Source organism: Cynocephalus volans, chromosome 1 (assembly GCF_027409185.1).
Source record: "Cynocephalus volans isolate mCynVol1 chromosome 1, mCynVol1.pri, whole genome shotgun sequence".
In the NCBI taxonomy this organism is placed as follows: domain Eukaryota; kingdom Metazoa; phylum Chordata; class Mammalia; order Dermoptera; family Cynocephalidae; genus Cynocephalus; species Cynocephalus volans.
This window is the reverse complement of record NC_084460.1, coordinates 282,024,480-282,050,379: the sequence shown is the minus strand read 5'-3', so window position 1 is coordinate 282,050,379 and position 25,900 is coordinate 282,024,480. Positions and strand designations below refer to the sequence as shown.

The 25,900-nt window shown below is 50.1% G+C and overlaps 1 protein-coding gene and 1 pseudogene across 7 annotated transcripts; one reads left to right on the top strand and one right to left on the bottom strand.

The window, feature by feature from the left end:
* On the bottom strand, positions 1–9,248 carry LOC134369796 (cytochrome c oxidase subunit 7B, mitochondrial-like; annotated as a pseudogene).
* TMBIM1 (transmembrane BAX inhibitor motif containing 1) lies at positions 9,006–25,900 on the top strand. Of its 7 annotated transcripts, none has more exons than XM_063107756.1 (12): positions 9,006–9,082; positions 18,094–18,335; positions 19,622–19,722; positions 20,494–20,558; positions 20,759–20,812; positions 21,201–21,251; positions 21,860–21,899; positions 22,156–22,193; positions 22,363–22,450; positions 22,778–22,873; positions 23,988–24,041; positions 24,445–25,900. In XM_063107756.1, exons 2-12 carry the CDS (start codon positions 18,134–18,136, stop codon positions 24,589–24,591), a joined length of 936 nt encoding a protein of 311 aa, XP_062963826.1. In that variant the 5' UTR covers positions 9,006–9,082; positions 18,094–18,133; the 3' UTR covers positions 24,592–25,900. The 7 variants fall into 7 exon arrangements, with proteins under 7 accessions (XP_062963826.1, XP_062963854.1, XP_062963845.1 ...); XM_063107784.1 differs by having other exon boundaries at positions 9,048–9,110; XM_063107775.1 differs by lacking the exon at positions 9,006–9,082 and adding an exon at positions 12,458–12,543.

The following is a 25,900-nucleotide window of genomic DNA, read 5'->3' as shown; positions in this document are numbered from 1 at the left end:
TCACTTATCTCTCCATTCCTTTGGGGTGACTCTGTCAACAGTGGACAGGTTCCATTCTATTCTAATTTGTGTTGCTGTATATGTCGAAACCGTAATACAGAAAGTGGCTCCACTAGCTGACAGCATTACCATATTTGTCATGGAAATCGGGTGTACGTTTCTCTTCCTTGCCATTGTTTGCTGAATGCTTCAAACTAGGAGATGACTTGGTACATTTTTGGCCAAGGGAAAAAAACATCATGAAGATGAAGACAGTACTACAGCAAATGCATTTAGTTGGTACGAATTCGCTTCAGGTACTCTTGCAAAGAGTCCCTTATTTTATTTTATTTTATTTATTTATTTATTTATTTATTTATTTCTAAAGATGACCGGTAAGGGGATCTTAACCCTTGACTTGGTGTTGTGAGCACCACGCTCAGCCAGTGAGCGAACCGGCCATCCGTATATGGGATCCGAACCCGTGGCCTTGGTGTTATCAGCACCACACTCTCCCGAGTGAGCCACGGGCCGGCCCATTATTTTATTTTTTTAAATGCTGGTTATGACCCACTAATTGATTTACCCACAATATGAAAAACACTAAGTTGAGTGATCTTCCACCTGAGTCTACCCGGAAAATCGTTAGGGATCCCCTTTCTTACCAAGCACTGATAGCTATACCCTTCCCCCTAGTGGTCATATCTGGGAACTGACTGTGCCTTGCCCTTAACTGTTCTTCCTAGAAGTCAATTTCTGGGCTTTTAGAAGTAAACCAAATTCAGTAAAAAGTACTGAGTGCGGACCCTAGGCTAGACATCTGAGGGGTGAGGTCTAAGATAAGTTATGGCCTAGGCCCTGACCCCCACAGTTTTCCCCCAGTTCATGACCAGCACAGTTGCTATGTGCTGTGCTGTTCCATATAGTAGCCACTAGTCACTTATACACTTGAAACGTGGCTAGTGCATCTGTAAAATTAAATTTTAAATTTTATTTAATTTTAATTCACTTAAACTTAAATACAAAAACTGATACTTGTTCCAGTTATTGGAAAATACTCGAGTATGTACGTTTTATAAAAATTCTTAAATTTGATCTAAGTACAGATCAAACGTTTCTTTTTCTTTTCTTTTTTTTTTTTAAATTTTATTTTCTCGATATACATTGTGGCTGATTATTGCTCCCCATCACCAAAACCTCCCTCCCTTCTCCCTCCCCCCCCAGATCAAACGTTTCTGATGAAAGTTTGACTTCCTAATTTAGATGTGCCTGTATGTGTAAAATATATACCAGCTATCAAAAACCTAGTATGAGGGCCGGCCTGTGGCTCACTTGGAAGAGTGTGGTGCTGACAACACCAAGTCAAGGGTTAAGATCCCCTTACCGGTCATCTTTAAAAAAACAAAAACAAAAACAAAAACCTAGTATGAAAAAAATGCCATTAATAATTTTTCATGGTAGTATTTTTGGATATATTGGGTTAAATATACTATTAAAATTAGTTCACCCATGTTTTTTTACTTTTAAAAGTGGTTACTAGAAAATTTAAAATTACATAGGTGGCTCATGTCATATTTCTACTGGCGAGCACTCACAAGGTTGGAGTTTCTCCTGCCCTCCCCTCCTTCCAGCCCCTCCTGTGCATCTTGCCCCTTTGCATCCTTGATGGAGATAGAAGCTGCTAGAATCTCATTCAAACTGGGGTCAGAGTGGGGGTGTGGATTAGGAGTTAAGTTTTACACGCTACTCAGAATGTGGTCCACAGACCAGTATGGGCAGCATCACCTGGTGCTCATTAGAAATGCCGAATCTAAAGACTGAATGAAGGGCCGGCCCGTGGCTCACTCGGGAGAGTGTGGTGCTGATAACACCAAGACCCTGGGTTCGGATCCCATATAGGGATGGCCGGTTAGCTCATTGGGTGAGTGTGGTGCTGACAACACCAGGTCAAGGGTTAAGATCCCCTTACCGGTCATCTTTAAAAAAAAAAAATAAATAAATAAATAAAGACTGAATGAAGCAAAATCTGCATTTTAACAAGAGCTTCCCCCCAAGTGATTTTTGTTGTTGTTGTTGTTTGTTCGTTTTTTGGCAGCTGGCCCTACGGGATCCAAATCCTTGACCTTAGTGTTATTAGCACCACGCTCTAAACCAGTGAGCTAACCGGCCAGTGCAGCCCCTCCGCCCGGCAGTGATTTGTTTGCACATTAGACTTTGAGAAGCAGTTGCCTATTAGATATCCAAGTGGAGATATAGGTGGCGGTTCTCTGATTGCTTTGCTTTGTTCAGTAACATAGGAAGCAAGGTCAAGGCTGAGGGTGAAGCTGCAAAGGAAGTACTGCAGCTTTGAAGGAACTGGAGAAAGCATGGAATAATTACCGAGGATGGGAATGTTAACATGAATGGACAAGGAAAACCTAGGTTTTCATGAACTTAAAGTGAGATCAGTCAGGGTCATTGCATGTTTTTCTCCTCACTTTTGGCTGTGTGGGTGCAGAGCTGAGGTTTTGTTGCTGAGTACAGTAAGGCAGAGTTGAGGGCGTATGCAAAGAAGTGATTATATTGGGATCAGAGGCTGGCTGGTTGGCTGGGTTGGTTAGAGCACAGCCCTGTAATACCAAGGTCAAGGGTTCAGTTCCCCCGAAGCAGCCAGTCACCAAAAAATGAATAAATAAAATAAATACATCACGGTTAGCTCACTTGGGAGAGTGTGGTGCTGGCAACACCAAGGTCATGGGTTCAGATTCCTGTACTGGCCAGCTGCCAAAAAATAAAAAAATAATAATATTGGGATCTAAGTTGGTCAAAGAGGGAAGTGAGAGTGTGAGGGATAAGGAAGAGGTGGCAAAATGAATAGATTGTTGGTCCTGATATGGTCACAGAATAGTCAGAATCATGGTCATAGAGCTGGAAGAATAGGAGACGGTGGTCAGAGCATGAGGTGCTTGAAATGGAGATTATGGGGGGGTGGGGTGCAGTTATTGGTAAGGAGAGGTTCTAGGGCGGCTATTATCTTGGAGCAGAAATAAGATAGGAGGAAACAGCTCTTGGCTCTTCTTGGGGAGTAAAGTTGTTTAGACAAATGCAAGTGAACTACGAGGAAGAACTTCCTGACTGGCAGGCAGGAGAGTGGGAGGAGGGGCCTACCATGGAGGGCGAGGGGGCTTCAAAAGCTGAGAATCCTGCAGCAGTCCTGGCTGGCACAGGTCTAGGTCCATGGCTGCAGTGGGCAGAATGTGAGGGCACAGTGGGAGCCTGGCCCTGTTGAGTACCTGGTAAATGCATCCCTCCAGGTGCTGTATAGTCTTCCCAATGCAATTACTCTGCTGGCCAAGTGGAGGTTGTCTTTATCACAGAGAGAATCACAGGGTTTCTATCTCATGAACAATAACAATGGACAGTTTTTAATAACTCTGCTCCAAGCACTTAACAACTATACTATATTATGACCACCCTTTTTACAGATAGGGGCACTAAAGCTCGGAGCAGTTACGTAACATTCCCAAGGTGACACAGCTACTGTGATTTGAACTTGGATTCACACCAGGTCTGTTAGCACCAAAGCTGGCTGGTGACTCACCTGGGGGAGTTTGTTTATGCTTCCCCTGACGATTCTGATTCACAGGTCTGGAAAAGAGGTATCCCCAAGGGAATCTACGCATTTTCACAAGTCCCTCAGGTGACTGTGATGGTCAGGGGAGATTGGTAAGCATTGCCCTGGCCCTGGCCGCAGACGCTGGGCTGGTTTGGTGGCTCGGGATTCCTCACACTGCAACTCACTTCCGGTTCTAGCAGGGTCTGAGTCACTAGAGTCACTATCAACATCACCACATGCCACCATTTTCAATGCCTTTCTTGATTTTTTTTTTTTTTTCTTGGTGGCTGGCTGGTATGGGGATCTCAACCCTTGACAAGGCTGCACTCTAACCAACTGAGCTAACCGGTCGGCCCTCAGTGCCTTTCTATGGATGATTTCATCTGAGGTTTCAAAAGTCATAGGAAGTAGAAAAAAGCAGTATGATTAGGCCCATTTATGACTAGAGAAATGAGCTCTGGGGCCCACAGATGTTCCGTGCCAAAGCTGGGATAAAACCCTCGGGACATCCAAATCCAACATTGTTTCTATTCCCTATTTCTTTTTCTTTCTCTCTCTCTCTTTTTTTTGGTGGGGATCCAAAATGACCTTGGTATTATAACACCATGCTCTGTCTACTCCCTATTTCTTTAGGAATGTGCTAAATAACATTTATGAATAATCAGGCTAATTTTTAGAGGGAAAAGCCTCAATGCCCCACCCCCTACCTCCTCCATACATCTGTCATTCATGCCTGAGGCTCCCCCCACCCCCCCTTTAGAGTGTTAGAGTTCCTTCAGTTCAACAGAGGATGGATCAGGGCTGTACAGAGGCCCAGGGAAGAAAGATGCTTTGTCCCTGCCCTGCAGTGGGGAGAGAGAGGTATATTTACCCCGGCTGGGTTAAATGCCTCAATTCGGTAAATACGAAGTCCTCTGAATAAAAGCAACTTCTTTGTGAAAGTTCCTGGTAAACACAAAGATCTCACTTGGGTGGAGTAATGCTAGGTAATCAGGCAGCTATGGGAGGAATTTGTAGGACAGATTAGTGGAGCCCTGGGGCTGGGCTGGAGGGGGCATGGCAGCCGAGAAAGTTCTCAGGAGTCACCGCTCCAATCAAGTTTTCCCTACTCACTGCCCTTACTTCCACCTGGGCCCACCCCTTCCCATCTTCTACCACCCACTCCCTTCAATCACTAAGCTTTAGCCACTCCATACCTAAAATAAACACCAGCCTGATCCCTTTCATTCCCCCACACCCTTCCTGCTGCCAAGGACTTGACTTGACTTGACTTTCCTCCCAAGGTAGGATTGCCAGAAAAATACAGGATGCCCAGTTAAATATGAATTTCAGATAAACAATGAATACTTTTTTAGTATAAGTATTCCCAAATATTGTATGGGATAAATATTGTATGCTTACACAAAAAAATTATTTGTTTGTTGTTTATGGGAAGATCAAATTGAACTGGTCCAACCCTACCCGAGGGGCACCACCAAAGCCTCCCTGACCTTCCCAACATCTAAATGGCTGTTTTCAGAGATCTCATGGCTCCCCATTGCCCTCGGGGTATAATCTTAATTCCTGGCCCCCTGCCTCCTTATTTCTTACCCCTCCTACCCCACTCCACCTGCCCACCCACCCCTACACAATTCTACTTTGTGGGGATGAGGGGCCCTAAGCCCCTTGCTTCAGGGGTGGTTCCCTATGCCTGGGAACCTTCTCCCCTGCACTTCCTCTGGCTAGGCTGATTCCTAAACGCTCCCAACACTTGACTCCTCTTTCCCGAACCCTCACCCTACCCCTCAAGCTGAGTTAGGAGCTCCTTTCTCTGGAATCCCAAACAGCCAAGTGAATATTTCTTTATTCTAGCATTTGTCAAACTGTCAAAATTGTAATTATCTGATCTTTTACAGCTTCCTTAGATTTTGAGTTTCTTCAGAGCAGGGGCTGTGTCCTTCAGCTTTGTCACCTCCAGAATGGGAAATTCCTGTCTGGTTGGTGACAGTAGGGACTTAATTAATAATCTGCTAAGGGCCCTACAGATAAAGACAAGGCCCTTGTAAAGAGGAGACATCATTTACTGAATGCCTGTTGTGAGCTAAGCATGGTCGCTCTGGGCCAGGTGCTTCAGGTGTGATTTTTGATGCCATGGGCAGAAAGCGGGCTCAGGAGAAAGCACACAGCAAGGCCTGTGCAGGGCTTGTTTGTGCGTGCCCCCAGCTTCCACGCCCACAGCGCGGGAAGATGTGAGGTGCTGGTGATTGCAGGCTGGAAAACAAATCTCCTTGGAGACCATCGTGGCAGTTCTAGAAAGTAGAGGGTGCTTTCTGGAGAAGGGGCCTGCTATCCTCTGAATGTTGGTGGCCCCCCAAATTCCTACATTAAGTCTTAACACTCAGTATGATGGTATTAAGAGGTGGCACCTTTAGGAGGTGATTAGGTCATGAGGGTGGAACCCTCAATTATAAAAGAGGCTTGAGGGAGCCTGTTCGCTCCTTCCCTCTGCCATGTGAGGACATGGCTAGAAGGCGCCATCTATAAAGCAGAGGGAGCCCTCACCAGACACCTTATTTGCTGGCGCCTAGATCTTGGTTTAAAGTTTGTTTTATTTTTGTTTTTATTTTTGGCAGCTTGCTGGTAGAGGGATGGACTCCTTGACCTTGGCGTTGTCAGCACCATTCTCTAACCAACTGAACTAACCCACTAGCCCAGGGGTCTTTATCTTGGATTCCCAGCTGTGAAGTAAACTGTAATCAATAAATTTCTATTGTGGGCTGGCCGGTTAGCTCAGATGGTTAGAGCACAGTCTTGTAACACCAAGGTTAAGGGTTCCTGCCAGCTGCAAAGAAAAAAAAATTCTGTTGTTTATAAAATACCCAGCCTAAGGTACTGTTGTCTGTCAAGTACCTAAGGGTGAATGGGTCCAGGATGCCCTCCGATACCCAAATCCACAGATTCTCAAGTCCCTTATATAAAATGGTGTACTATTTGCAGACAATTTATGCAAATCCTCCCAGATACTTTAAATCATCTCTAGATTACTTATACTACCTATCTCAATGTAAATGCTATGTAAATAGTTGTTATACTGTATTGGTTTTTTATTTGTATTATTGTTTATTGTTGTATTGTTATTTTTTATTGTTTTTTTCCTCCAAATATTTTTGACCCTAGGTTGATTGAATCTGTTTATGTGGGACCTGGATAGAAAGGGCTGACTGTATTTTTGTTACAGCAGCCAAAACAGACTAAGTCCCCAAGTGTAGAGAGCATATAGGGATGTCAGGAGGGCTGGCCAGCTTCTGCAGGGTTGTGCAGTTCAGCTAGGGCTCTATTCCTTGAGCAAGGGGGAGATAGAAATTGAGCAGAGCTGTACTAGTTCTGGTGGGCTCACACTTTGGGAGGGGACTTCCTAAAATGAGGTCTGTGGCTCATAGGAACTGGAATTACATTGAAGGGTTGGGCTGGCTAGGGGAGCTAATGGGCTAATGGCTAATGGGCATCTGTCCCCTAAGTAACTCCTCCTTAGATTATATCTATTGATACAAATATACATAGTGTGTATGGGGGAATACTTTTTAAAAACATCTCTATTTTATTTATTTTTATTTTATTTTTTTTGGCGGCTGGCTGGTACGGGGATCGAAACCCTTGACCTTGGTGTTATAACACTGAGCTCTAACCAATTGAGCTAATTGGCCAGCCCCATCTCTATTTTAATTGGTCTGAAATATAGAGTCTAACTGGTAACTTTGCTTACTATGCTTACTAGTAAGCACACTGCTTTCACTTATGCTTATTATGCAAATGACTTTCCAGATAAATCCACGAGTCCCTCCTTCCTGAATCTTGCTCTGTGAAAGAGCTGGACTGGCCACCGGAGATAATAATGTAAGTAAAAATGCTTAGTGATGGGTTTGGTATCAGGAGGTGCTCAGGAAGTCTTAGTTGTCTAGCTGTGTTAATTTCTAGCTTCGTAAAATTTCTAGCTTTGTTTTATCAAGTCAATTCCTGTCCATTTAAAAAGGGAGAGTGTTAATGGGCTGTGAAAGACATTTAGTGGTAGTGCTGATTTGGAGCTATTAGCACAAGATAAGCACTTTAAACATAGCTGTTCATCTACTGGCAGCCTTGGCGTAATGGAAAGAACATGGACTTTGGAACCACACAAACTTAGGCAAGCTGGAGTGAGATTTCAAAACTTCCCAGAACCTGTTTCCTCATTTGTATAATGGAACTGCTACTGCATTCTTCATTGTGTGGCTGTGAGGGTTAAGATGATGGGTGTACCAGAGAACCCCGAACATTACCGACGCCATCTTAGGTCTCATTGTCAGACTACCCCCCCCTCTGCTTGAGAAACCGTTGACCTTCTCAAAAACGGTTGCATAGAAACAGGAACCATACACGGCGAACCATTACAAAGAAACAAGAACCATACACAATTCTTGCTCTGTTTTATGCTTGATTGCTTTAACTGCTCACTTTGGCTTCTGTAACCTAGCTACCTAGCTTGCTTTGTGCACCTGGACAAACCCGTGTGCCAAAGGGATGTGGTTTTTGCCTGTATAAACTCCACTAGACCAAGGCTAGCTGCTGCTCTCCCACCAAAATACCTAGGGGAGGCAGTCGCCAGCTGGCATTTAATAAAGACTCTGTTAAAATTCTTAATTGTTTGGTTCCTTTCCTGGGCGACAACTTCACAACATGGGTGCAAAGCCTTCAGCCCAGTGTTGTGTGCTAACAGTAGTAATCTATGTCCCAGTGCAGGACTAGTGACCTGCTTTCCTGCAGACAGGAAATTCTAGGCAGAAATTCCAAGTTCCATCTTTACATTCCCAGGTTTGAAGTTTTAAACTTGAAAAGTGCACTTAGCTTAAAAGCATAGAATTGTCAAGGATGTTCATCACGGATTATTTATAATAATGTAAAAATGGGAGACAATTCGAATGTCCTCCACTAGGAAACTGATTTAAGAAATCACAGTATTCCATGTGATTTCTTTGCAGCATTAAATACTTTGCAGCATTAAAATTATGCTTTGGAAGATTAGTGATAAGAAAAATGTTCACGATAAAATAAGTAAAAAGAAAAGCAGTAAACAAAACATCATACAATATGCCCCCACTCTAGAAAAATAAGTGAAATACCTAGACATAGAGGCAAAACAGCATCCAAAGCAAGTGCTTCCTACTGGGAGTTAGGGGGTGGGGGTGGGGGTGGAATTTTTTCTGTTTTTTGTGTGCTTTCTAAATTTCCATCAATAATTGTGTATTGCTCTTAAATCCGAAAATAACTCCCAACGTTATTGGTAAATCGTGGTCAGGGCTATCGGAGGCTTGCGCCCCCAGGGCGGACGCGGAAGGGACACGGGGCGGACTCCGGCGCCCCCTGGTGGCGCCCCGAGGCCCCGCCCCAAGGGGCCCGCGCGACAGGGCGGGGCGCGGAGTCCCAGCCCAGCTCAGCCCAGTCCCGGCAGGACTTGCCATACCGGGAGGCCCGAACGCTCCGTCAGGAACGGCACAGGCAAGCCAGGGGACCGGAGCTGGCGGAGGTGGGGACTGTGGGCCGGTGGGGAGTGGGCCAGCGGGGCCGGGGCTCCCAAACTTTCTGGGAGCGCGCGGCCGCCGGGCCCGCTCCGGGAGTCAGCTTCGGGCCGGCCTGTTCCGGCCCCAGGAGCTGGCGCCAGCATGGGGATCGCTCGCCGCCCCGACTGTTGGAGTTTCGCTTTCTCTGTGTGTCCCGGGCGGGCGGGTGTGTGGCACCTGATTAGCCTTGGGAGCCGCGCAGCGTGTTGTAGGCACCGGCGAGCGGGCCAGGGCCCGGGGGGGATGCTCAGGTGTCCCTCTTACTGGCGCGAGTGGCCTGTCTGGTGCGGAACGTGTCCCTAACGCCAGCCTCAGAGTGGGCAGCTGTGTGTGAGATGAGAGCTGTCATGGCCCTCAGCTGGTGGGCAGAGGGAGGGGATACAGCCCAGCGCCTGGCACCCTCCCCAGGGCGCCCCTGCGTGACCTGGCGCCAGTCTTAGTGTAGACAAGTGAATGAGTATTTAAGTGGTGGGGGAAGGGAGGGTCCTAGCTTGGAGTTGGGGTGGAAACCTCTGAACGGCCCAAGGCCTTGGCCTGAGAGTGGCCACCTACCATGCCTTTGCCCTCAGCCAGCCCTGCTTCCAGCCATTGCAGCTGGGGCTGGGTTCAGAAAGCTACGGGGAATTACCATCCTCCTCCTGGTGACCTCTTTGGGTCAGAGTAAAAGCAAAACAGGGAAATGGGAAAAGGGAAAGCAAGTGAAGACTAGGGAAGGAGACAGGGCACAGTGAGAGGGAAGTACAAGAAGGCGCGGCCCTGACCTTGTGGGTTCTGCACCAGTTCTTGTCCCACACAGTCTCTATCCCCTCTCACTCCACTGTGGCCTCTGTATGATATCCAGGGGGGTCCTACCTGAGCCCCCTGGATATGGGATAAGTGGTGGTAGGCCTGGAAACCAGGGTCAGAGCCATATGTCATGGAAGGTCCTTCAGGTGTCCAGTTCTCTGGGGCTCTGAAATATTCATCTCACTGGTGAGCTTTGGTTTCAAAGCTGGCGCCTTTGGCCTGGCCAGTGGTGGCAGGGGGAGCTTCCTGGGGCTGCTTTGTCTTGGGTAAAAGGGGAGGCATGCATCTTCTTCACCTGCCTGCTTTCCCTGTCCCTCCAGTCACAAGGACCTAGTGTCCCAGTTTATAGCTTAGAAAGAAGTGGCAGGAGCCTACAGTGTCAAGGGCCCTGACTTCCTCTGTCTTGTGTCATGACCTCAGGGCCTCACTTGTAAAGATGGGCATGTCAGAGAGGTAATGACAGGTTATAACATAAATGCTGGGACAACCTCATGTCATGAGGTGGGTAATAGCCACCTCTGTTCAGCCTCCTCCCCTGGGAATGGGGGCCTCAGCCAGAAGCCGTCCACCTCAGAGCACCTCCAACCCCCAAACTTCTCACCCTGGGCCCTTCAGAAAGGACAGAAGCCCCAGTCCAGACGCCACAGAGAAGGGACACACATACTTGTGTGTTTTCAGAGGGCCGAAGTGGGAGGACCAGAGCATGGAAGCTCATACAACTCTCTGGGAAGAGGTTCTGCTAACAGTTGTGGCGAGCTGTGACGTGGGCCTTCTGGACATTTTCTGTTAGGAACACTGTGGAAGGGATGACCTTGACAGAATCTTACAACCCTAAGATTCTAGGCCAAAACCTGGGGCCTTTTTTGAAGTAGAAATGATATCTAGAAGTCCACAGTGATGGGTACCTAGAGGGTACTCAGTACACTGGGTGGGGAGGAAGACACCAATGAGTCCTCGCTCTTGTGTATAATGATTTGTACTTTTTTCCGTGACATAGAGGTGATGTTAGCGGATGCCAGTTTCCTGGTTTTATGCTAGCTGGAGATGTCCCCCAGCCCTTGGCAGTAAATCCCACCCTGGAGGTTCTAATAGCAGCTGTCTGGAAATGCGGGGGGAGGGGAGGACCCTTACAGAGGATCCTGGCGCTGAGCTGACTCCCTGAGAGTGAAGGGGGGCATACCTGATACTTAATGTGATTGCTCTGAGGGGCAGCCTGGGTATAAGGACAGGGGTTTTAAGATATAAGGAGTTAGGACATGAATCATTCTCATGGTTGAGTCTATCTGTAAAACAAAGGTGGCCTGGATCAGTATCCCACAGGATGTTAATAGGTGTGCCTTGATAAATAAAAGTGTTTCAGGCTTAAAGAAGTTTAAAGGAACACTGGGTTAAACAAAGTTGTACAGGTTTGCCTCCTGCAGGACATCTTAGAGGCTTGATATGCCATTGAGCCTTGTTAATTTCCAAGAAAGGGATATGGATAGTTTCCCAGACTCATCTGTTCCCAGTGCTCATCCATTAATGTCTCCTGGGGCATGTTCTTTAGAACAATTTGGGAAATGCCCAGCTAGGTGATTCTAGCTCTCCACTCTCTGGTTCCAGTAAACTAGTCCCTCCTTCCCTCCTTCCATCCTTCATGTGGGCTGATTTAGGGGTAAAAAGAGGCTAAGGGAGGTCATTTGCCTGGATTCCCACAACTAGTTAATGAACCCAGGTCTCTTGACTTCCTGCCTCGTACTCTTTCTTTTCTACAGTGTTATGCTGTTTATCTGCAGGCTCTGGGGTACGTGAACACCCAGGAAGAGCTGGTTGTAGGCTCAGAGGGCATTCTAGGGGCAGTCTGGAAGGAGAGGGAGTTTTGGCTGCCTGCATACCCAGGACATGCCATGCACCTCTGTCTTTGTAGGCATCCTGTAGACCCCCAGGATAGATTCTTTGGGGGGCATGTCATTCTGCCCTTCTGTTCTGTTAGGCCATCATTCAGAATCAGAGGCTGTCAAAGCCTGAATGAACTTTGATTTTTCGGTTACTCATCTTACAGGTGGACAGACTTAGTCTAGAGATGTGAAGTGACCTACCCTGACTCACACAATGGAGTTAGTACCAAAGCTAGGACAGTAACTCAGGTCCTTGCTTCCTAACCCAGATCGACTTTCCACTGGGAAAAGGAATTGGTATCAACAGCACACTTGCTCAGCTTCTTCCTGCTGTTTTGATCCTTACTACCTTGCCCCTGCCACAGGTGCTGGCCTATTCATGCAGGTTCCTGGTGGGGGTGCCTCAGGGACTTCTGCTGCAGCCACATGTAAAAGCAAAGGGTATCTACTTGAAAATCAGACATCAGGGCCAGCCGGTTACCCAGCTGGTTAGAGCAAGGCCTTGTGCCACAAAGGTTAAGGGTTCGGATTCCCGTACTAACCAGCTGCCGGAAAAAAAAAAAAAACAGACATTAGATCTGTGTTCAAACCCATCTCTGCTGTTTGCCTGCCTTGGGACCTTAGATCCGTTTTTCTCTGAATTTCAGTTTTCTCATCTGTAGAGTGGGGGTAAGAATACCTACCTCATAGTTCTGTTGTGAAGATCGGATGAGCCTTAGTTTCTACTCACTTAATTGTAAGTAATTGTGCTGTAGTACTTACTACTCTAAGGGGTTTTCTTCCTTCCCTGCCTACCACAAGTTCTCCACTGTGGTTGTTAATTATCTTTCATATTCCTTTGCCTCCCTCCCTCCAAGTTGAATCTTGAGGTTCAACTGAAAAGAGAAGAGAAAATGAAAGACAAAGAAGGAGGTGGATAGGGCTGTGTTTCTGAAGTGGCACCAGCCCTGGTGATGGCTTCTTCTTTCCTTATCTGCACTCCCAGGCCATCCTGACCACTGACTTAGCGGTGTCTCTGAGATTACTGCCCTGATGACACAATTCTGCCCCCAGAGACAAGGATGATAAGGGAGCGAGCTGGAGTGTCTGGGTCCAGTCTCCAACAGAGGAGAGGAGGCTGGAGCCGCCCCTTTGTCTCTGTGGATGTGGAGAGGCCTCCCTGGCTAGGGACAGCAGGTGGGAGGGGTGGCTTTCAACTGGGGGAGGGAAGTAATGGGTTGGCAGTCTTATCTATTTCTGAGCCGGGAGATCATGAGAGAACTGGGGGAACGGGGAGCTTGTTCTGGCTTCTCCTTGGGTGTGTGTGCTTGCGTCTGTCTCTCTGAGTTCTTAAACAGTGTTTGAGGAAGTTCTAAACCCATGACCAGTGTTTGAGGAAGTTCTAAACCCAGGGCCTGTCTTGGTATGGAGCAGGAACTTTCTTGGCTCTGGGGTTTCCTTGTCTGTCAAATGACCAGATGATTTCCAAAATGCATTCCAGCTCTCATATTTCAGTTTTTATATCCCCTTGGCTTCTTCATTCTCTTAAACCCAGAGGCCAGGCCAACCGAAGGATATTAACTTGTTTCTAAGCCCCCTTGGTCTTGAATCAGGCCTGGTGACTTGCCCAGACACCCCTGGGTGTATCTTTTTACTCCTCTGCCCTTATAGCTATGTGCTGGGGTGCGAGGGTAAAGTGCTTTTTTGAGTGGGTGGGTAAAGGGAAAGGAGGAAAGAGTGTCATGGAGACCCGGGCCAGGCTGTACTCCTGCGCCTGCTGGGTGGGGTTTCCTGAGATGTGCGTTCTGAGCTATTCTTTCCATTCTGGCTCTGGGCATCCGTTCCTGGCAGAGAGGAGGACAGGCTGTCTGGACCAGTCAGCTGCTCCTTTCTGTCCCTCCCTCCAACACACACACCCTCTTGCTGTAACCCCAGTAGCTTCGGCCTCCTCTCTGCAGATTCCAGAGCCTTAACCCTTCAGATGCCCCCAAGGAGAGCCCAAGCCTGGGCCTCAGCTAGCCAGGAGCAGGATCACCACACTGAGACCTCTCCAGGGGAGGAGATGCTTCCCTAATTCTGCATCTGAAAACCTTGACAACCAGCCAGTCCTGCTGTGTGAGCCCACCCACCTCGGCTGGTGCCATGCCTGCATCCCAGGTCCTGCTGGAGAAAGAAGAGGCTCTGGGATGTTGTGGCCTAAGAGAGAGGAGCAAACTTAGATCTGTAATGTACAAGGATGGAGCAGAGTCTGAGTGCCTTGATAATAGGCATTGCGAAGTGAGGATTCCAGCTGCCTGCAGACACAGCAGACTTGCTCCCTGGTGCTGGAGTTTGCCTACTGCATTTTATTTATTTAGTTTTCTTGTGGCTGGTCGGTACAGGGATCTGAACCCATTATAAGGCTGTCCTCTAACCAACTGAGCTAACCGGCCAGCCGACTGTATTTTAGGAAAATTCAGGCTTCCAGTGGAAAAACTTAAAGATCCTTTTTAGCCGCTGGAGACTACGAGCCCTTCCAGTAGCTAACAGCAGAACACAGAAGACCTGATTTCCAGTCTTTGGCCACCGTCCTCACTCTGTCTGTGTCTTGATCTCCCTCCCTTTTTCCTTCCTTTGTTCTACTCCCTGTTCTTCTCCAGCCTCCACCCTTAGACACAGCTAGGAAAGTAAACACTGACCACTTCCTCCTTTCCCTACTACCTAGGCAGATGACAGCCCAAAACCTCATCCCTAGCTGGAACTTTGGTGATGTGGAGGTGGCCAGGGCCCTCATGTAGGTCGGGCTCAGAAGCTGCCAAGCCTGGTGGCCCTGGGCCCCTAAGGTTCCTGCTAGTCTGACAGTGTTCTCCTTGGCATGGCTCAGTGGGGCTAAGTTTAGCAACTCCCCTGACTAGCGTCAACGCTAGGGCTTTCCTCTCCTGTGCCCAGGTCTCTCTACCCAGATGGCTAGGATCTCTATCCAGGACCAACTCTGTGACCAAGGACAGGTCACTCTACTTCCTTGCACAGTGGCTGGCTGGTAAAGTGAAGGGGTTGGCTTGCCTTGGGCAAGTGAGTTTCCTTTCAGCTCTGATCTTTATGAATCTCTATCTCTAGACCACCCTCTTCTCCTTGTGCTGTTGGACAGGGTTTGAGAACCGTGGGATTGTGGAGGGGGCTGAATGGTTTGGTGTCCACTTGCTCTGTAAGCCTTCCAGGTTGTCATGAGATGGTCTTAGACAGGAAGCTGGGGTAGAAGTGATGAGAGGCTCAGAGAAACAGTGTCCACATGATGGATTAGGGCAGGGGATCAAGAGCGTGGACTCAGGAGTCAGTCTTGGAGACCAAGTCTTGACTTCACCGCACCCTAATATGTAACCTTGGCAGTGACTTCCTTCTTCTAAGCCTCAATTTCTTCATTTGTAAATGGGAATAACAAAATAGTATTCACCCTGCTGGGCTATTATAAAGATTTAATGAAATAACTGAAAATAGCCAACATTTATCCCTGTTCATCAGGGGTCAGGCATCACTCTATGTGCATTTTCTCATTCAATTTTTACAACAACTCGGGGTGGTGGGAGGAAGCATATTATTATTATTAGTGTTAATCCCATTTTCCAGGTGAAGAAACTGAGGCATGGTGAGGTGAAGTGTCAGTGGTGGTCTCTGGGGCAGATGGTCCCGTAGACCTGGACTGGGACCTACTGTGTTCCCAGCAGACAGGTCTACTGGTGGATTCCTCTGAAAGCAGAAGCATGAAAGGGAGGGGCAGCGGAGTGTAGGAGGGAGTCTCTGTGACTCAGCAGCCTGCTGAGCTGGACCAGAATCCTGGTGGCTCATTCAAGGCTGACCCTCCTCTTCCTGAATCACCCTTCACCCTATGGCCAGGAGGGGCAGCTGTCTGGCTGGAAAAAGGGCAGGCCCTGAATAGCTAAGTTCACAGGATCATAGTTTGGTGTTAGAGTTGGCAATGAGCTTAGAGATCATCTGGCCCACCCCATCTTATTTCATAGAGGTGCCTCTGAGAAGGTGAAGGGACAGGTCATGGTGACATCATGGTTTGGTGGCCCAGCTGGGGATTCTGACCACAGGGCCTTTCCTGCCAGTGCCTTTTGGGCCACATTCAGCCAGCCACTGTACACCACCACCCTGATGGTGGATGTCAGATGGGCCTGGGGTGCTGAGATGATGGCTGTAATGACAGACGCCCCTACTCTAAGGGTGACCTGCCCCGTACCCCTTCCTCCAAACAGGACACGATTCTTGTTGTGGAGTCAAAAGGGTGCTTTCGAAGCGGGCAGGTAGAGGGGTAGAGGGAGACTCAGAGGCCTCTTGCTGCAGGTAAGGAAAGGGCCCAGTTTCTCTTTCTTTTTTTTTCTATCCTATTAAGTGTGTTCACATATTATAACTACTTATGGAGATTTTCCTACCCTTACATAAGCCCCAAACATGTTCAAAGACAGTTGGTGTCTTTGTGTCATAGACTCACAGCACCCTTCCCCTTGCTCCTCCCTGGGTGCTTAGTCCACCACGCAGGGTCTCCCCCACTCCCTCTCCTGCCTCCCCCGGTCAGCTGCCTCACACCCCCACGGTTGGGAAGGTCTTTCTTACTCTGACCTGCCACATTCTTGCTTTGGTTCTATCCCATCTATTCTGGGGAGATGGAGAGCAGCTTTCCTCAAAATAACCCATTTAGAGATCTGGCCTGTTATTCGATCCCCTCTCCTTGGCCCTCCCTGCCACCTTCCTCTTTCTGAATTTTCCCAGTTGTTATAAGAGAGAAGAGATAAGACAGTCCTTTATCTGATCCCTGAACTGCGCAGGGTGCCCTAAAAAGAGAATCTGGTTCTCTGTAGCTTCCAGCAGAGGCTCTGAGGGTGTCTGCTGACCTGGATCTGGGGATGTCTTCCCTATGAGATCCTAAAGGTCTGCCCCCAGGAGATGCTCTGGGGGAGGTGGTGGTCTTATCAAGAGGCCCAGACTGTGTTGGGGCTTGTCCCTCTGAGGGACACAGGGGACTTCCAGGGACCTCCTTCTTAGTTCTTCCCAACCCCCCATCTCTGCCACTTCAAAGGGGAGCACCAGGCCTGGAGGACATTTATTTGGCAGAGGATGCATAAAGAGCACAGCATAAATGAGGCCATGTACCCAGAATCCTGAAGGCCTTGATTCTGGTTATGCCACCAGTTTGCTAGTTCTGCCATCCTGGAGAATCACTTCACTGTTCTAGGCCTTGATTCTGTCCTCTGAAATGAGCATTCAGGGCTAGATAGCCTCCAGGTCCCGTCTAGCTCTGTGTCTGGGGCTCCGTCCTCCCAGTTCCTCAGCCCTCCTCCTGCTGTAGAGAAGGTTCTCACTTGATCTTGGGGCCTGACTCCTCAGCTCTTTCTCCTCCTTGCTAGCCACTGCCCCTGGGGGAAGACAGGCAGAAATCACAGAGATTCCAGAGACTCTGGGGTTCAAAATGGGTGTCTCCCGCTCCGAGGGGGCTTTCGGAGCCCTACACTCACTGTCCACTCGGAGCAAGGCCAGTGAAGGGAGCAGTCGCGGTCACAGGCTGCCACACGCCTGTGACGTACCTCAGCTGTTATTTGAAGGAACCAGAAAGTCTTGTCTCAGGCCTGCCCTTTTGTGCGGCCTCCCAGCCCCCAGTGGCCACTCTGTGCACCCACTTGCCCCAGCTTCTCAGGCTTCCCCTGACTCAGCCTGCCACGAGGCCACCGGGCCACTGGCCCCTTCCCCCTCTAGGCATGGCAGCTCTGGCACTAGGCCTGGCTTGTGTTCCTCCTCCTCCTCCCCACTCTCCACTTTGAGACTTGGCTCCACCCCAGCTCTGGCTTTTGGGCCTGTTGCTCCTGCCAGCTGCCGCGGGGGCTGGGCTGAGCCAAAGGGTCCCAGCTGGCCTATGACTCACCAAGAGGCCTTGCTGGGGCGATCCAGCTTCTTCCCTAGTTCTGCCATCAAGCCACCAATACTGGAAGGTTTTCTTAAACGAGAACAGGGAGTTCCCAGGCTCCCCCATTCCTTGACTCTCTCACAGCACCGAAGCTCAGCAGGCTCCTGAGCTAATCCCTCCTGCTCCTGCTTTCCCATGGCCAGAAAGCTGCACAGTAAAGAGAGGGCTGTGGACAAAAGCTGGCGTGAAGGCGGAGGGGCAGGGACTGAGCTGGTGGAGGGGTGGCCTGTGGACAGCAGATGACATGCTGTGACCTAGAGAGAAAATAGGAGGTCCCCTCTCACAGAGACAGCCCGGACTGGAAGGGGTGGGCCAGCTGTGTGAGCTGGGCAGGGTTCTCATGACTGCTTCTCTTGTGTTCCTTTTCAGGTGTCTGCAGCTGGGGTTTCCCCTCAGCCCTCGAGCGGCCATGTCCAACCCCAGTGCCCCACCTCCGTATGAGGACCGCAATCCCCTGTACCCTGGCTCCCCGCCCCCTGGGGGCTATGGGCAGCCATCTGTCCTGCCGGGCGGGTACCCTGCCTATCCTGCCTACCCACAACCTGGCTACGGTCACCCTGCTGGCTACCCACAGCCCATGCCCCCCATCCACCCGATGCCCATGAACTACGGTGAGACTTGAAGGGTGGGAGGAGCAGCTTGGAACAGATGAGGCCATCTTTCATTCCTTTTCTCTTCAACTTCCCCTTTAGTTCCTTTTTCTGTCTTCTCTGTTTAGATCTCTCCTTCCCATCTTTGTTACCCCCCCTTTTCCCTGAGCACCTGGCCCCCCAGCCACTTGCTAGCCCCTTTATTCAGCAAGGAGACTGAGTCCATGACACATATCAGAACTTATACATCAGAGGAGAAAGTGGTTGGGTGAAGTAATGAATTCCTAGCGGTTACCTTGGGAGAACATTTCTGTTTCTCAACAAGGCCGCTGCCACCCAACCTGGACACAATGTCTTCCTTACAAACTGCCTTTGGAACCCGAAGCTCTTTTTTAAAAATATACTTGGTGCTGACAAATCCTCATCCTTTAAGGTAAAATCTGATTTTGGCAAATACCCAAAAGTTATTTGGAATCAAGTTGATAAACATCATGGCAGGTAAATACTATAATTTGGTCAGAAATGAGGTGAGATTAGAATGCAGTGAGACTCTTTTCCTGGGTGGCTTCTATATGGACTGTGAAAGCAGTTCCCAAAGAGCATTTGAGGAATGTTTGGAGCCCCCGCAGCATTTCTGGAATACTAGATATGTGCACTGGGGTGCAGGTCTTGTCTTAGCATGTCACTCACATTTTACAGTCACATATACCGTTGATGTATCTGTTCTCTTCAAGGCCTCATGTTGGCCCCAGCCCCCGAGGCCTGATGCAGATCATGGTCTTTACCCTCTGTTTTCCCCCTCCACACATGTGCTCTGTGCTTTTCTTTTTCTTTTTTGGCAGCTGGCAGGGACAGGGATTGAACACTGAACCTTGGTGTTCTCAGCACCACATTCTAACCAAGCTAATCAGCCAGTCCTGCACTGAGCTTTTCTACTCTCCTTTTCTCGACTGTCCATTCCTGAGTGCCTGCTCTGACCTGGCCGGTTGCTTCAGTTGATGCTCCAACTCCCGCCGCTACCTGGCTTTCTCACTAGATGGTGACCAGTGACATGGGTTGGGCACATGGGACCCTCCTAGCAGATGCTGATGGAATGGCTCACATCTGAGCCCCCTCATGACAGGCCAGCTCTGGTCACTCTGAGGGCATCCAGAGGGCCTTGGCTTGGGAGAGGAGTTCCTGCATTAAAACACTTGTCTTTTGACTGGAGATGCTTGAGACTCTGTTGGAGACAGTGTCAGGGAGGCTTTGGAATGGAGGCCCTAATATCCCAGGTCCCCAGTTGGTCATATGTGATCTGTCTGTAGGCCCAGGCCATGGCTATGAAGGGGAGGAGAGAGCAGTAAGTGACAGCTTCAGGCCTGGAGAGTGGGATGACCGGAAAGTCCGACATGCCTTCATCAGAAAGGTGAGATGGGGCTGAGAGGTGGGTGTGCCTGGGGGAGGGGCCCCTGTCCCCAGGGGCCTTCATCCCCGTGTAAAGATGCTGCTGACTTCTGTTTTCTCTAGCCCTGCCCTCTCCTCAAAGGGGTCTCCAGGTTTCCCCTCCTTTTGCTCTTCTTTTCCATGACCTGGGTTTGGGAGGGCAGGTTCAATTGGGAAAGTCCCCTCGGTGGGCTCTGCCAGAGTGTTCTGCCTTCCCCAGACATCTTTCTCCTGTTAGACTGTAAGGTACTTGGAGCCAGAAATGATCACAGCCGCCCGTAACCCACCCTGCCCCCTCACATCTGCACAGTGCCCCTCTTAGAGTAGACAGATGCACGCACATGGCAGACTGAGCTGCTGGGGGTGTGGAGGCTGTGCTGGCAGGCATGGGCTGTGAGCAGGGCAGGTTAGCAGTAAACCAAGGCTGGACATCGACAGGAGGGGAGATGCCAGGGAGCAGGTGGGGGTGGGGCAGGGGAAGAAGTGTGTGTTGCATCAGAGCCAGGCTCCTTCCTCATAGGGGTCACCTCTAGGCCAGGCTGCAGCTGAGAGGGCTCTTGAGTGGGAACAAAGAAAAAGGAGATCCTTCGAAATTAGAAAGAAGCCCCTCCCACCACTAGAAGGGTAGGGAAGGGGCAGGGGCTGGTGGTCTTTTGGTCTCCTTGGTCATGGGGGCTGGCTGCTTCCTGGGAAGAGGCCTGGGGTGTGCGATGTGACCCGTCCCCCGCCCCCCGCCCCACCGTCTGTGTTCCAGGTTTACACCATCATCTCCATCCAGCTGCTCATCACGGTGGCCATCATAGCTATCTTCACCTTCGTGTGAGTCTCAAGGCCTTGCCACCCCACTCACCAGCTCTGTGTGGGGCTCAGGGTCACCTGCTGGGAGTGGGGGTTGTGGTGGACCCTGCTCTCAGAGGGACAGTGGGGGTTAGAGAAGATGGAGCCCAGCCACCTGGTGGGCCCTCGCAGGGAGGCAGGCAGGCTGTGGTGACTCCTCTCTTGTCCTCCCTGCTCCACAGGGAACCGGTCAGCACGTTCGTGAGGAGAAACGTGGCTGTCTACTACGTGTCCTAGTGAGTGCCTGCTCCTCTGCTCAGCGGTCAAGGAGGGGCGGGCGGCAGTTTGTTCCTAGTTGACCAGCTTTGCTCAGGGCAGGGATCAAAGTGCTTTTTGAGAGGGGCCCTCCAAGTTGCCGAGGCCAGTGTGCCATGCTAGCAGTGCACACGGTGCCCACATCTCCTCAGCCTGTCTGCTCCGGCCTCCCCAAGCCTCCTTCCTGGCCCAAACCCCTGTGTTAGAGCTCCTCAGTGTCCCTGGCTCAGGTAATCTTGTCCTTGCTCCTGCCCGGGAGCTTCCCCTCAGGCCTCCAGCCCACTGGGCTGTGGGTGCTACTGGGCAGGGCGGGTGAAGGATGAGGGTGGGTTTGGGACTGTAGGCTCCTTCCCATCTCTTTCTCCCCAGTGCTGTGTTCTTTGTCACCTACTTGACCCTCGCCTGCTGCCAGGGACCCAGGTGAGTCCCAGAGACTTAGACAATGAGAAAGGATGGCAGGGGGTGGGACAGGAGCCAAGTATTTGGGGAAGAAAAGGGATTCCTTATAGCAATTGAATGGCAGCTTCCAAGAGATAATGATGAGGATGATGATGGCAGTTCTGTTCAGGTGTGTACAGAGTACTGTGTGTCTGTGAGATCTAGCTATCGTTCTTAACAGCAACACTGCAAGACATGTAGCTTTCTTTTTTTTGGCATCTGGCTGGTACAGGGATCGAACCGTGGACCTAGGTGTTTCCAGCACCATGCTCTAATCAACTAAGCTAACTGGCCAGCTAACATATGTAGCATTTTAACCACTTAACAAGTAGGAAGAACCCAAGGCTAAAAGAGGCTGAGTAATTTTCTCCTAGTCAGTGTAAGAGCTGCAAATGAGTCTTGGTCTTTGTGGCCCCACAGCACAGGTCTGTCCCACTGCCCCATGTTGTCCCTGCATAGGACACCTGAGCAGGTACCAGAGGCCATGCCAGCCTCCCCTCCCTGGACTTAAGGCTTAATGCTCAGGCACAGGAGCCTCTAATACCTGACCAGCCCCACATCACTTCATCAGCTTTTCTCTTTCCCTTCAGACGCCGTTTCCCATGGAATATCATCCTGCTGACCCTCTTTGTAAGTCTGGAAGGGTAGCAGGAGGGTGGGGAGACGGTTTGAGGGCGGGCTGGTCCCAGGCAAAAGATGGGGACACCACTGTGGAAGGATGTCCCTATCTCCCCCACCTTACCCTGACTGCTCTTGGCCTCCTCTGTGGCTGTCTTTTTCCACCTCAGTCACATCTACCCCAAGTTCTGGCAGGCCACCGTGGCTGTTCCCCCAGGGCCCTACCTTTCTTTTTAATGTTTTACTCTTATCTCTCTCCTTCCCTCAGACTTTTGCCATGGGCTTCATGACAGGCACCATTTCCAGGTACATTCAGGACAAACTACCACACTCTTGGGAAGTATGTATTGTGGGGAGTGGGCTGGCAGTCCTGTGCATGGGGGGTTCTGGGCAGGATCTTTCTGGAGCGGTGATCTTGAAGTCATCCATATATGCCTTATGCCTCTGGCCTCTCTTAATTCCTTCTTCCCCCCAGTATGTACCAAACCAAAGCTGTCATCATTGCAATGATCATCACCGCTGTGGTGTCCATTTCAGTCACCATCTTCTGCTTTCAGACCAAGGTGAGGACATGGATGGCTTTTCCCTGGCCACCCCACCTCTTACTTATACAGACTCGGCCTTTTGGGTTTGGCACTTGGGCAGGCCTGGGAGGGCCCAGACACTATACTCCAGGGATTTCCCTTAGAGACCTAATTTCCTTCCCCGCATATCTGCATCTACAAAACTGCTTCTGTGTCTGTCCTTAGAATGTTATGGTCACTCCTATGCCCCTTAGGAGGCAGCATTGGGACTCCCCGGCAGGGGAGGCAGGTTCAGTCTGGCTGAACTGCTCTTCGTGGCAATCGTCTGACAGGAACCCCCTTCTCCCCCTTCTCCCTTCCTGGCAGGTGGACTTCACCTCGTGCACAGGTCTCTTCTGTGTCCTGGGAATTGTGCTGATGGTGACTGGGATTGTCACTAGCATTGTGCTGTTCTTCAAATATGTGAGTGTCCCAGAAGAGCTGTGGTTAGAGAACCTAGTGCCCAGGGCAGACTTTCTGTATAGCATGGTGTAGCAGGCCCGCTCCTGGGCTCCAAAGTCCTCTGTGCAGGCTCTGGCCTCCAGAACTGCTCGACTGGCTAGCAAAGGTACCAACACGGAAGTGCTATCCTTTGGGTTAGGGTATAATCTCTTTTTGGGGACAGATGCCCCTAGGAGCCACAGCACCTGAACCCCTGGACAGCATCACTGAATTCCAGTGGGAAGTAGATTAAATGTGTCTGACAGTTGAGAACAGGTTCTAGGAGGCCGACAAGGAAAGGACCAAGAAGATGGGCTTGGGTGGAAGGGACCTTAGGGACCACTGGATCCAATTCCTTCCTTTACTCCAGTCAGCTGGGGGACAGCAGGAGGCCCCTAGGCTGAGGGGAGAACAGTGCTGAGAGGGGAAGGCTGTGAATGAGAGGGCTGCCTGCCCACTTCACCACAGGCCGGCCCCGCGCTTCTGTGGATGGGCCCCCGCAGGAGCATCCGATGGGGCTGCCTGCGGGTGCTCCCTGATTCTGATACTCATCAGGGTAGCTGCAGGCTCCCTCCCAGGCTGGGCTGCAGGGGCCACTCTATTGAGTGCTGACCATGATTGGGGGAGACGATGGGGCTGTTCAACCAGTGCTTGCCAGGCCTGCCCCTCCAGAGCTGTAGTTCAGCAGCCGTCTTTCTTCCACCTCTGCTCCTTGACTAACTTTGGGCATTGGTTTTATATGGCCATTGTAGGACGGCTTCTGCTTTCTCTGCCGAATATATCATTATTCTTAATTTCTTACAGGATCTAGGAAGGCAGAAGTAGTCCTTTCAGGGCCGGCCTGTGGCTCACTTGGGAGAGTGTGGCACTGATAACACCAAGTCAAGGGTTATGATCCCCTTACCGGTCATCTTAAAAAAAAAAAAAAAAAAAAGTAGTCCTTTCATGGACAGCTAGCTTCCTGGGTCTACCCACTCTAACACCAGGGTCCCAGGGAGAAGCTGGGTCCCCAGGGCCTGCCTTGGTCCATGCATTGCTAAGACTTGCCTATTTGCCACGATTTGCTAATGCCATCCCCTGTACCCCGCTTCCCCAGATTTACTGGCTGCACATGGTCTATGCTGCTCTGGGAGCCATTTGTTTCACCCTGGTAAGTGCCAGCCCACCTCTAGGAAGGGATACTGAAGGGAGGGAGGGAAGGAACTGAGGGAATGAAGCGTGAATTTAGTGTGCTTGGGAGGCATGAAGTGGGGCCACAGCTGGCCTTTCCTCTCCCTACTGTCAAGAGGTTCCACCGACTTTCTGTTTGTTCTGCCATCTTTTGTTCACACTGCCTGCCATTAGAACATTCAATATCATAGGCGACGGTGTATCTGTCTCCTTTTCTAGTTGTGAACTGCTTGAAAGTAAAGGCCATGTGTTAAGCTGCTTATTAATGTGTCCCCTAAGCATACTGCATGACACACAGGCTCCCAGGACAAATCTGCTGGCCAGAAGTGAGCTCTGGACAACGAGCCCCTGGGTTCTCACTTCTGGCTTCCCTGTCCCTGCAGTTCCTGGCCTATGACACACAGCTGGTCCTGGGGAACCGGAAACACACCATCAGCCCGGAGGACTACATCACTGGTGCCCTGCAGATTTACACAGACATCATCTACATCTTCACCTTTGTGCTGCAGCTGGTGGGAGATCGCAATTAAAGAGCGTCCCCCCTGTTCTAACCCACCCTGGGCTTTCCCTTCCCTAGAGGGCTGGGCCTTGTGACTGGATTCTGCACTCCAGGCCCCTTTCCTTCCCCTCCAGTAATATGCCGTTTCCTTTCTGTCCTGGGGAGGGGTGGTCTCTCTGGCTGTGGATGTGTAGGCACCTGGTGGGGATGGAGGAGCTGGGGACTAATTTTTGCCCTTGGTGACCTTGGCAGGGACTAGGCTGATGATGTGTGTTCACCCCTCTACCCACTACATGGCACCAAATTGTTAACAGCTGGAATGGGGGGGTGGGGGGAGATGTGAAAAGAGCCTACTCTGTGGTAAAGGGAATATGAAAGGTAGAAGTGACTTTAAGGTGATGAGATTTCCCCTCCCACCTCTGCCACAGGCTTCTAGGCTAGGTAGCTGGAGCTATTTACTTTCCCAACCCCCAGCAAAGCCAGATAGCTTTGTCCCCAGCCTCCTGGACTCATAGGCCATTATCCTATACTCTTTTGGCTTGGCACCTTTTAGCTCAGGAAGGTAGAAGAGATCTGTGCCCATGGTTCTCTCCACTTCAATCCCGTCTTGTTTCAATGATGTGTATATATTGTTTATCTGAATTAGGGGTGGGGGAGGAAGAAGAGACTGAGCAAAGTAAAGTTCAGGGGCCAATATGGAGCAGCATCTACCCTGGGATTCCTTCTGGCTTGTGACGGTGGTAGAGAGAAAAGGCTGTGTGTAGCCATTTGGTCTCCATTCTCCAAAGCCGCTTGGGGCCTTCCTGGGTGCTTCTGAGATCTCTGGTCAGAGGGACTTCTTGTTTCCTGTGCTCAGGCCACTCAGAGCAGAAAGTGAGGGGCAAAGGTCAGGATATGGGCTGGTGTGTGGAATCATAAATGTGGCCAGGAAGTAACCAGGATGAAGAGAGACTGGGGGCGGGGGGCAGGGAAAATGCCTTGGGGTCCCCCATGTGGTCAGAGATAGTGAAGCCTACTGTGGTGCCCAAGAAGACTTCTGTGTCCTTTCCTTTGGCTAACCCAGGGAGGGTCCTGAGAGGAAGGTGACTCTCTCTGTTCTTAACTCATGTTGGGTGGTTTTTGACTCCAGCCCCATCTCTCCAGCCAGCCACTGCTTTCTTTGTAATACCAAGTGCCTCAAGCTGGAATGGGGAGGGGGAGAAGGGTCAATCTGTTGGGTGGGGTGGAAATCAAATCGGTCCAAGGATATAGGACTTCTCTATGAAGTACTTGATCCTGAATATATCACACAAACGGATACAACTAGAAATGTAATAAAGTTTTATGTTTAGAAGTTAAAA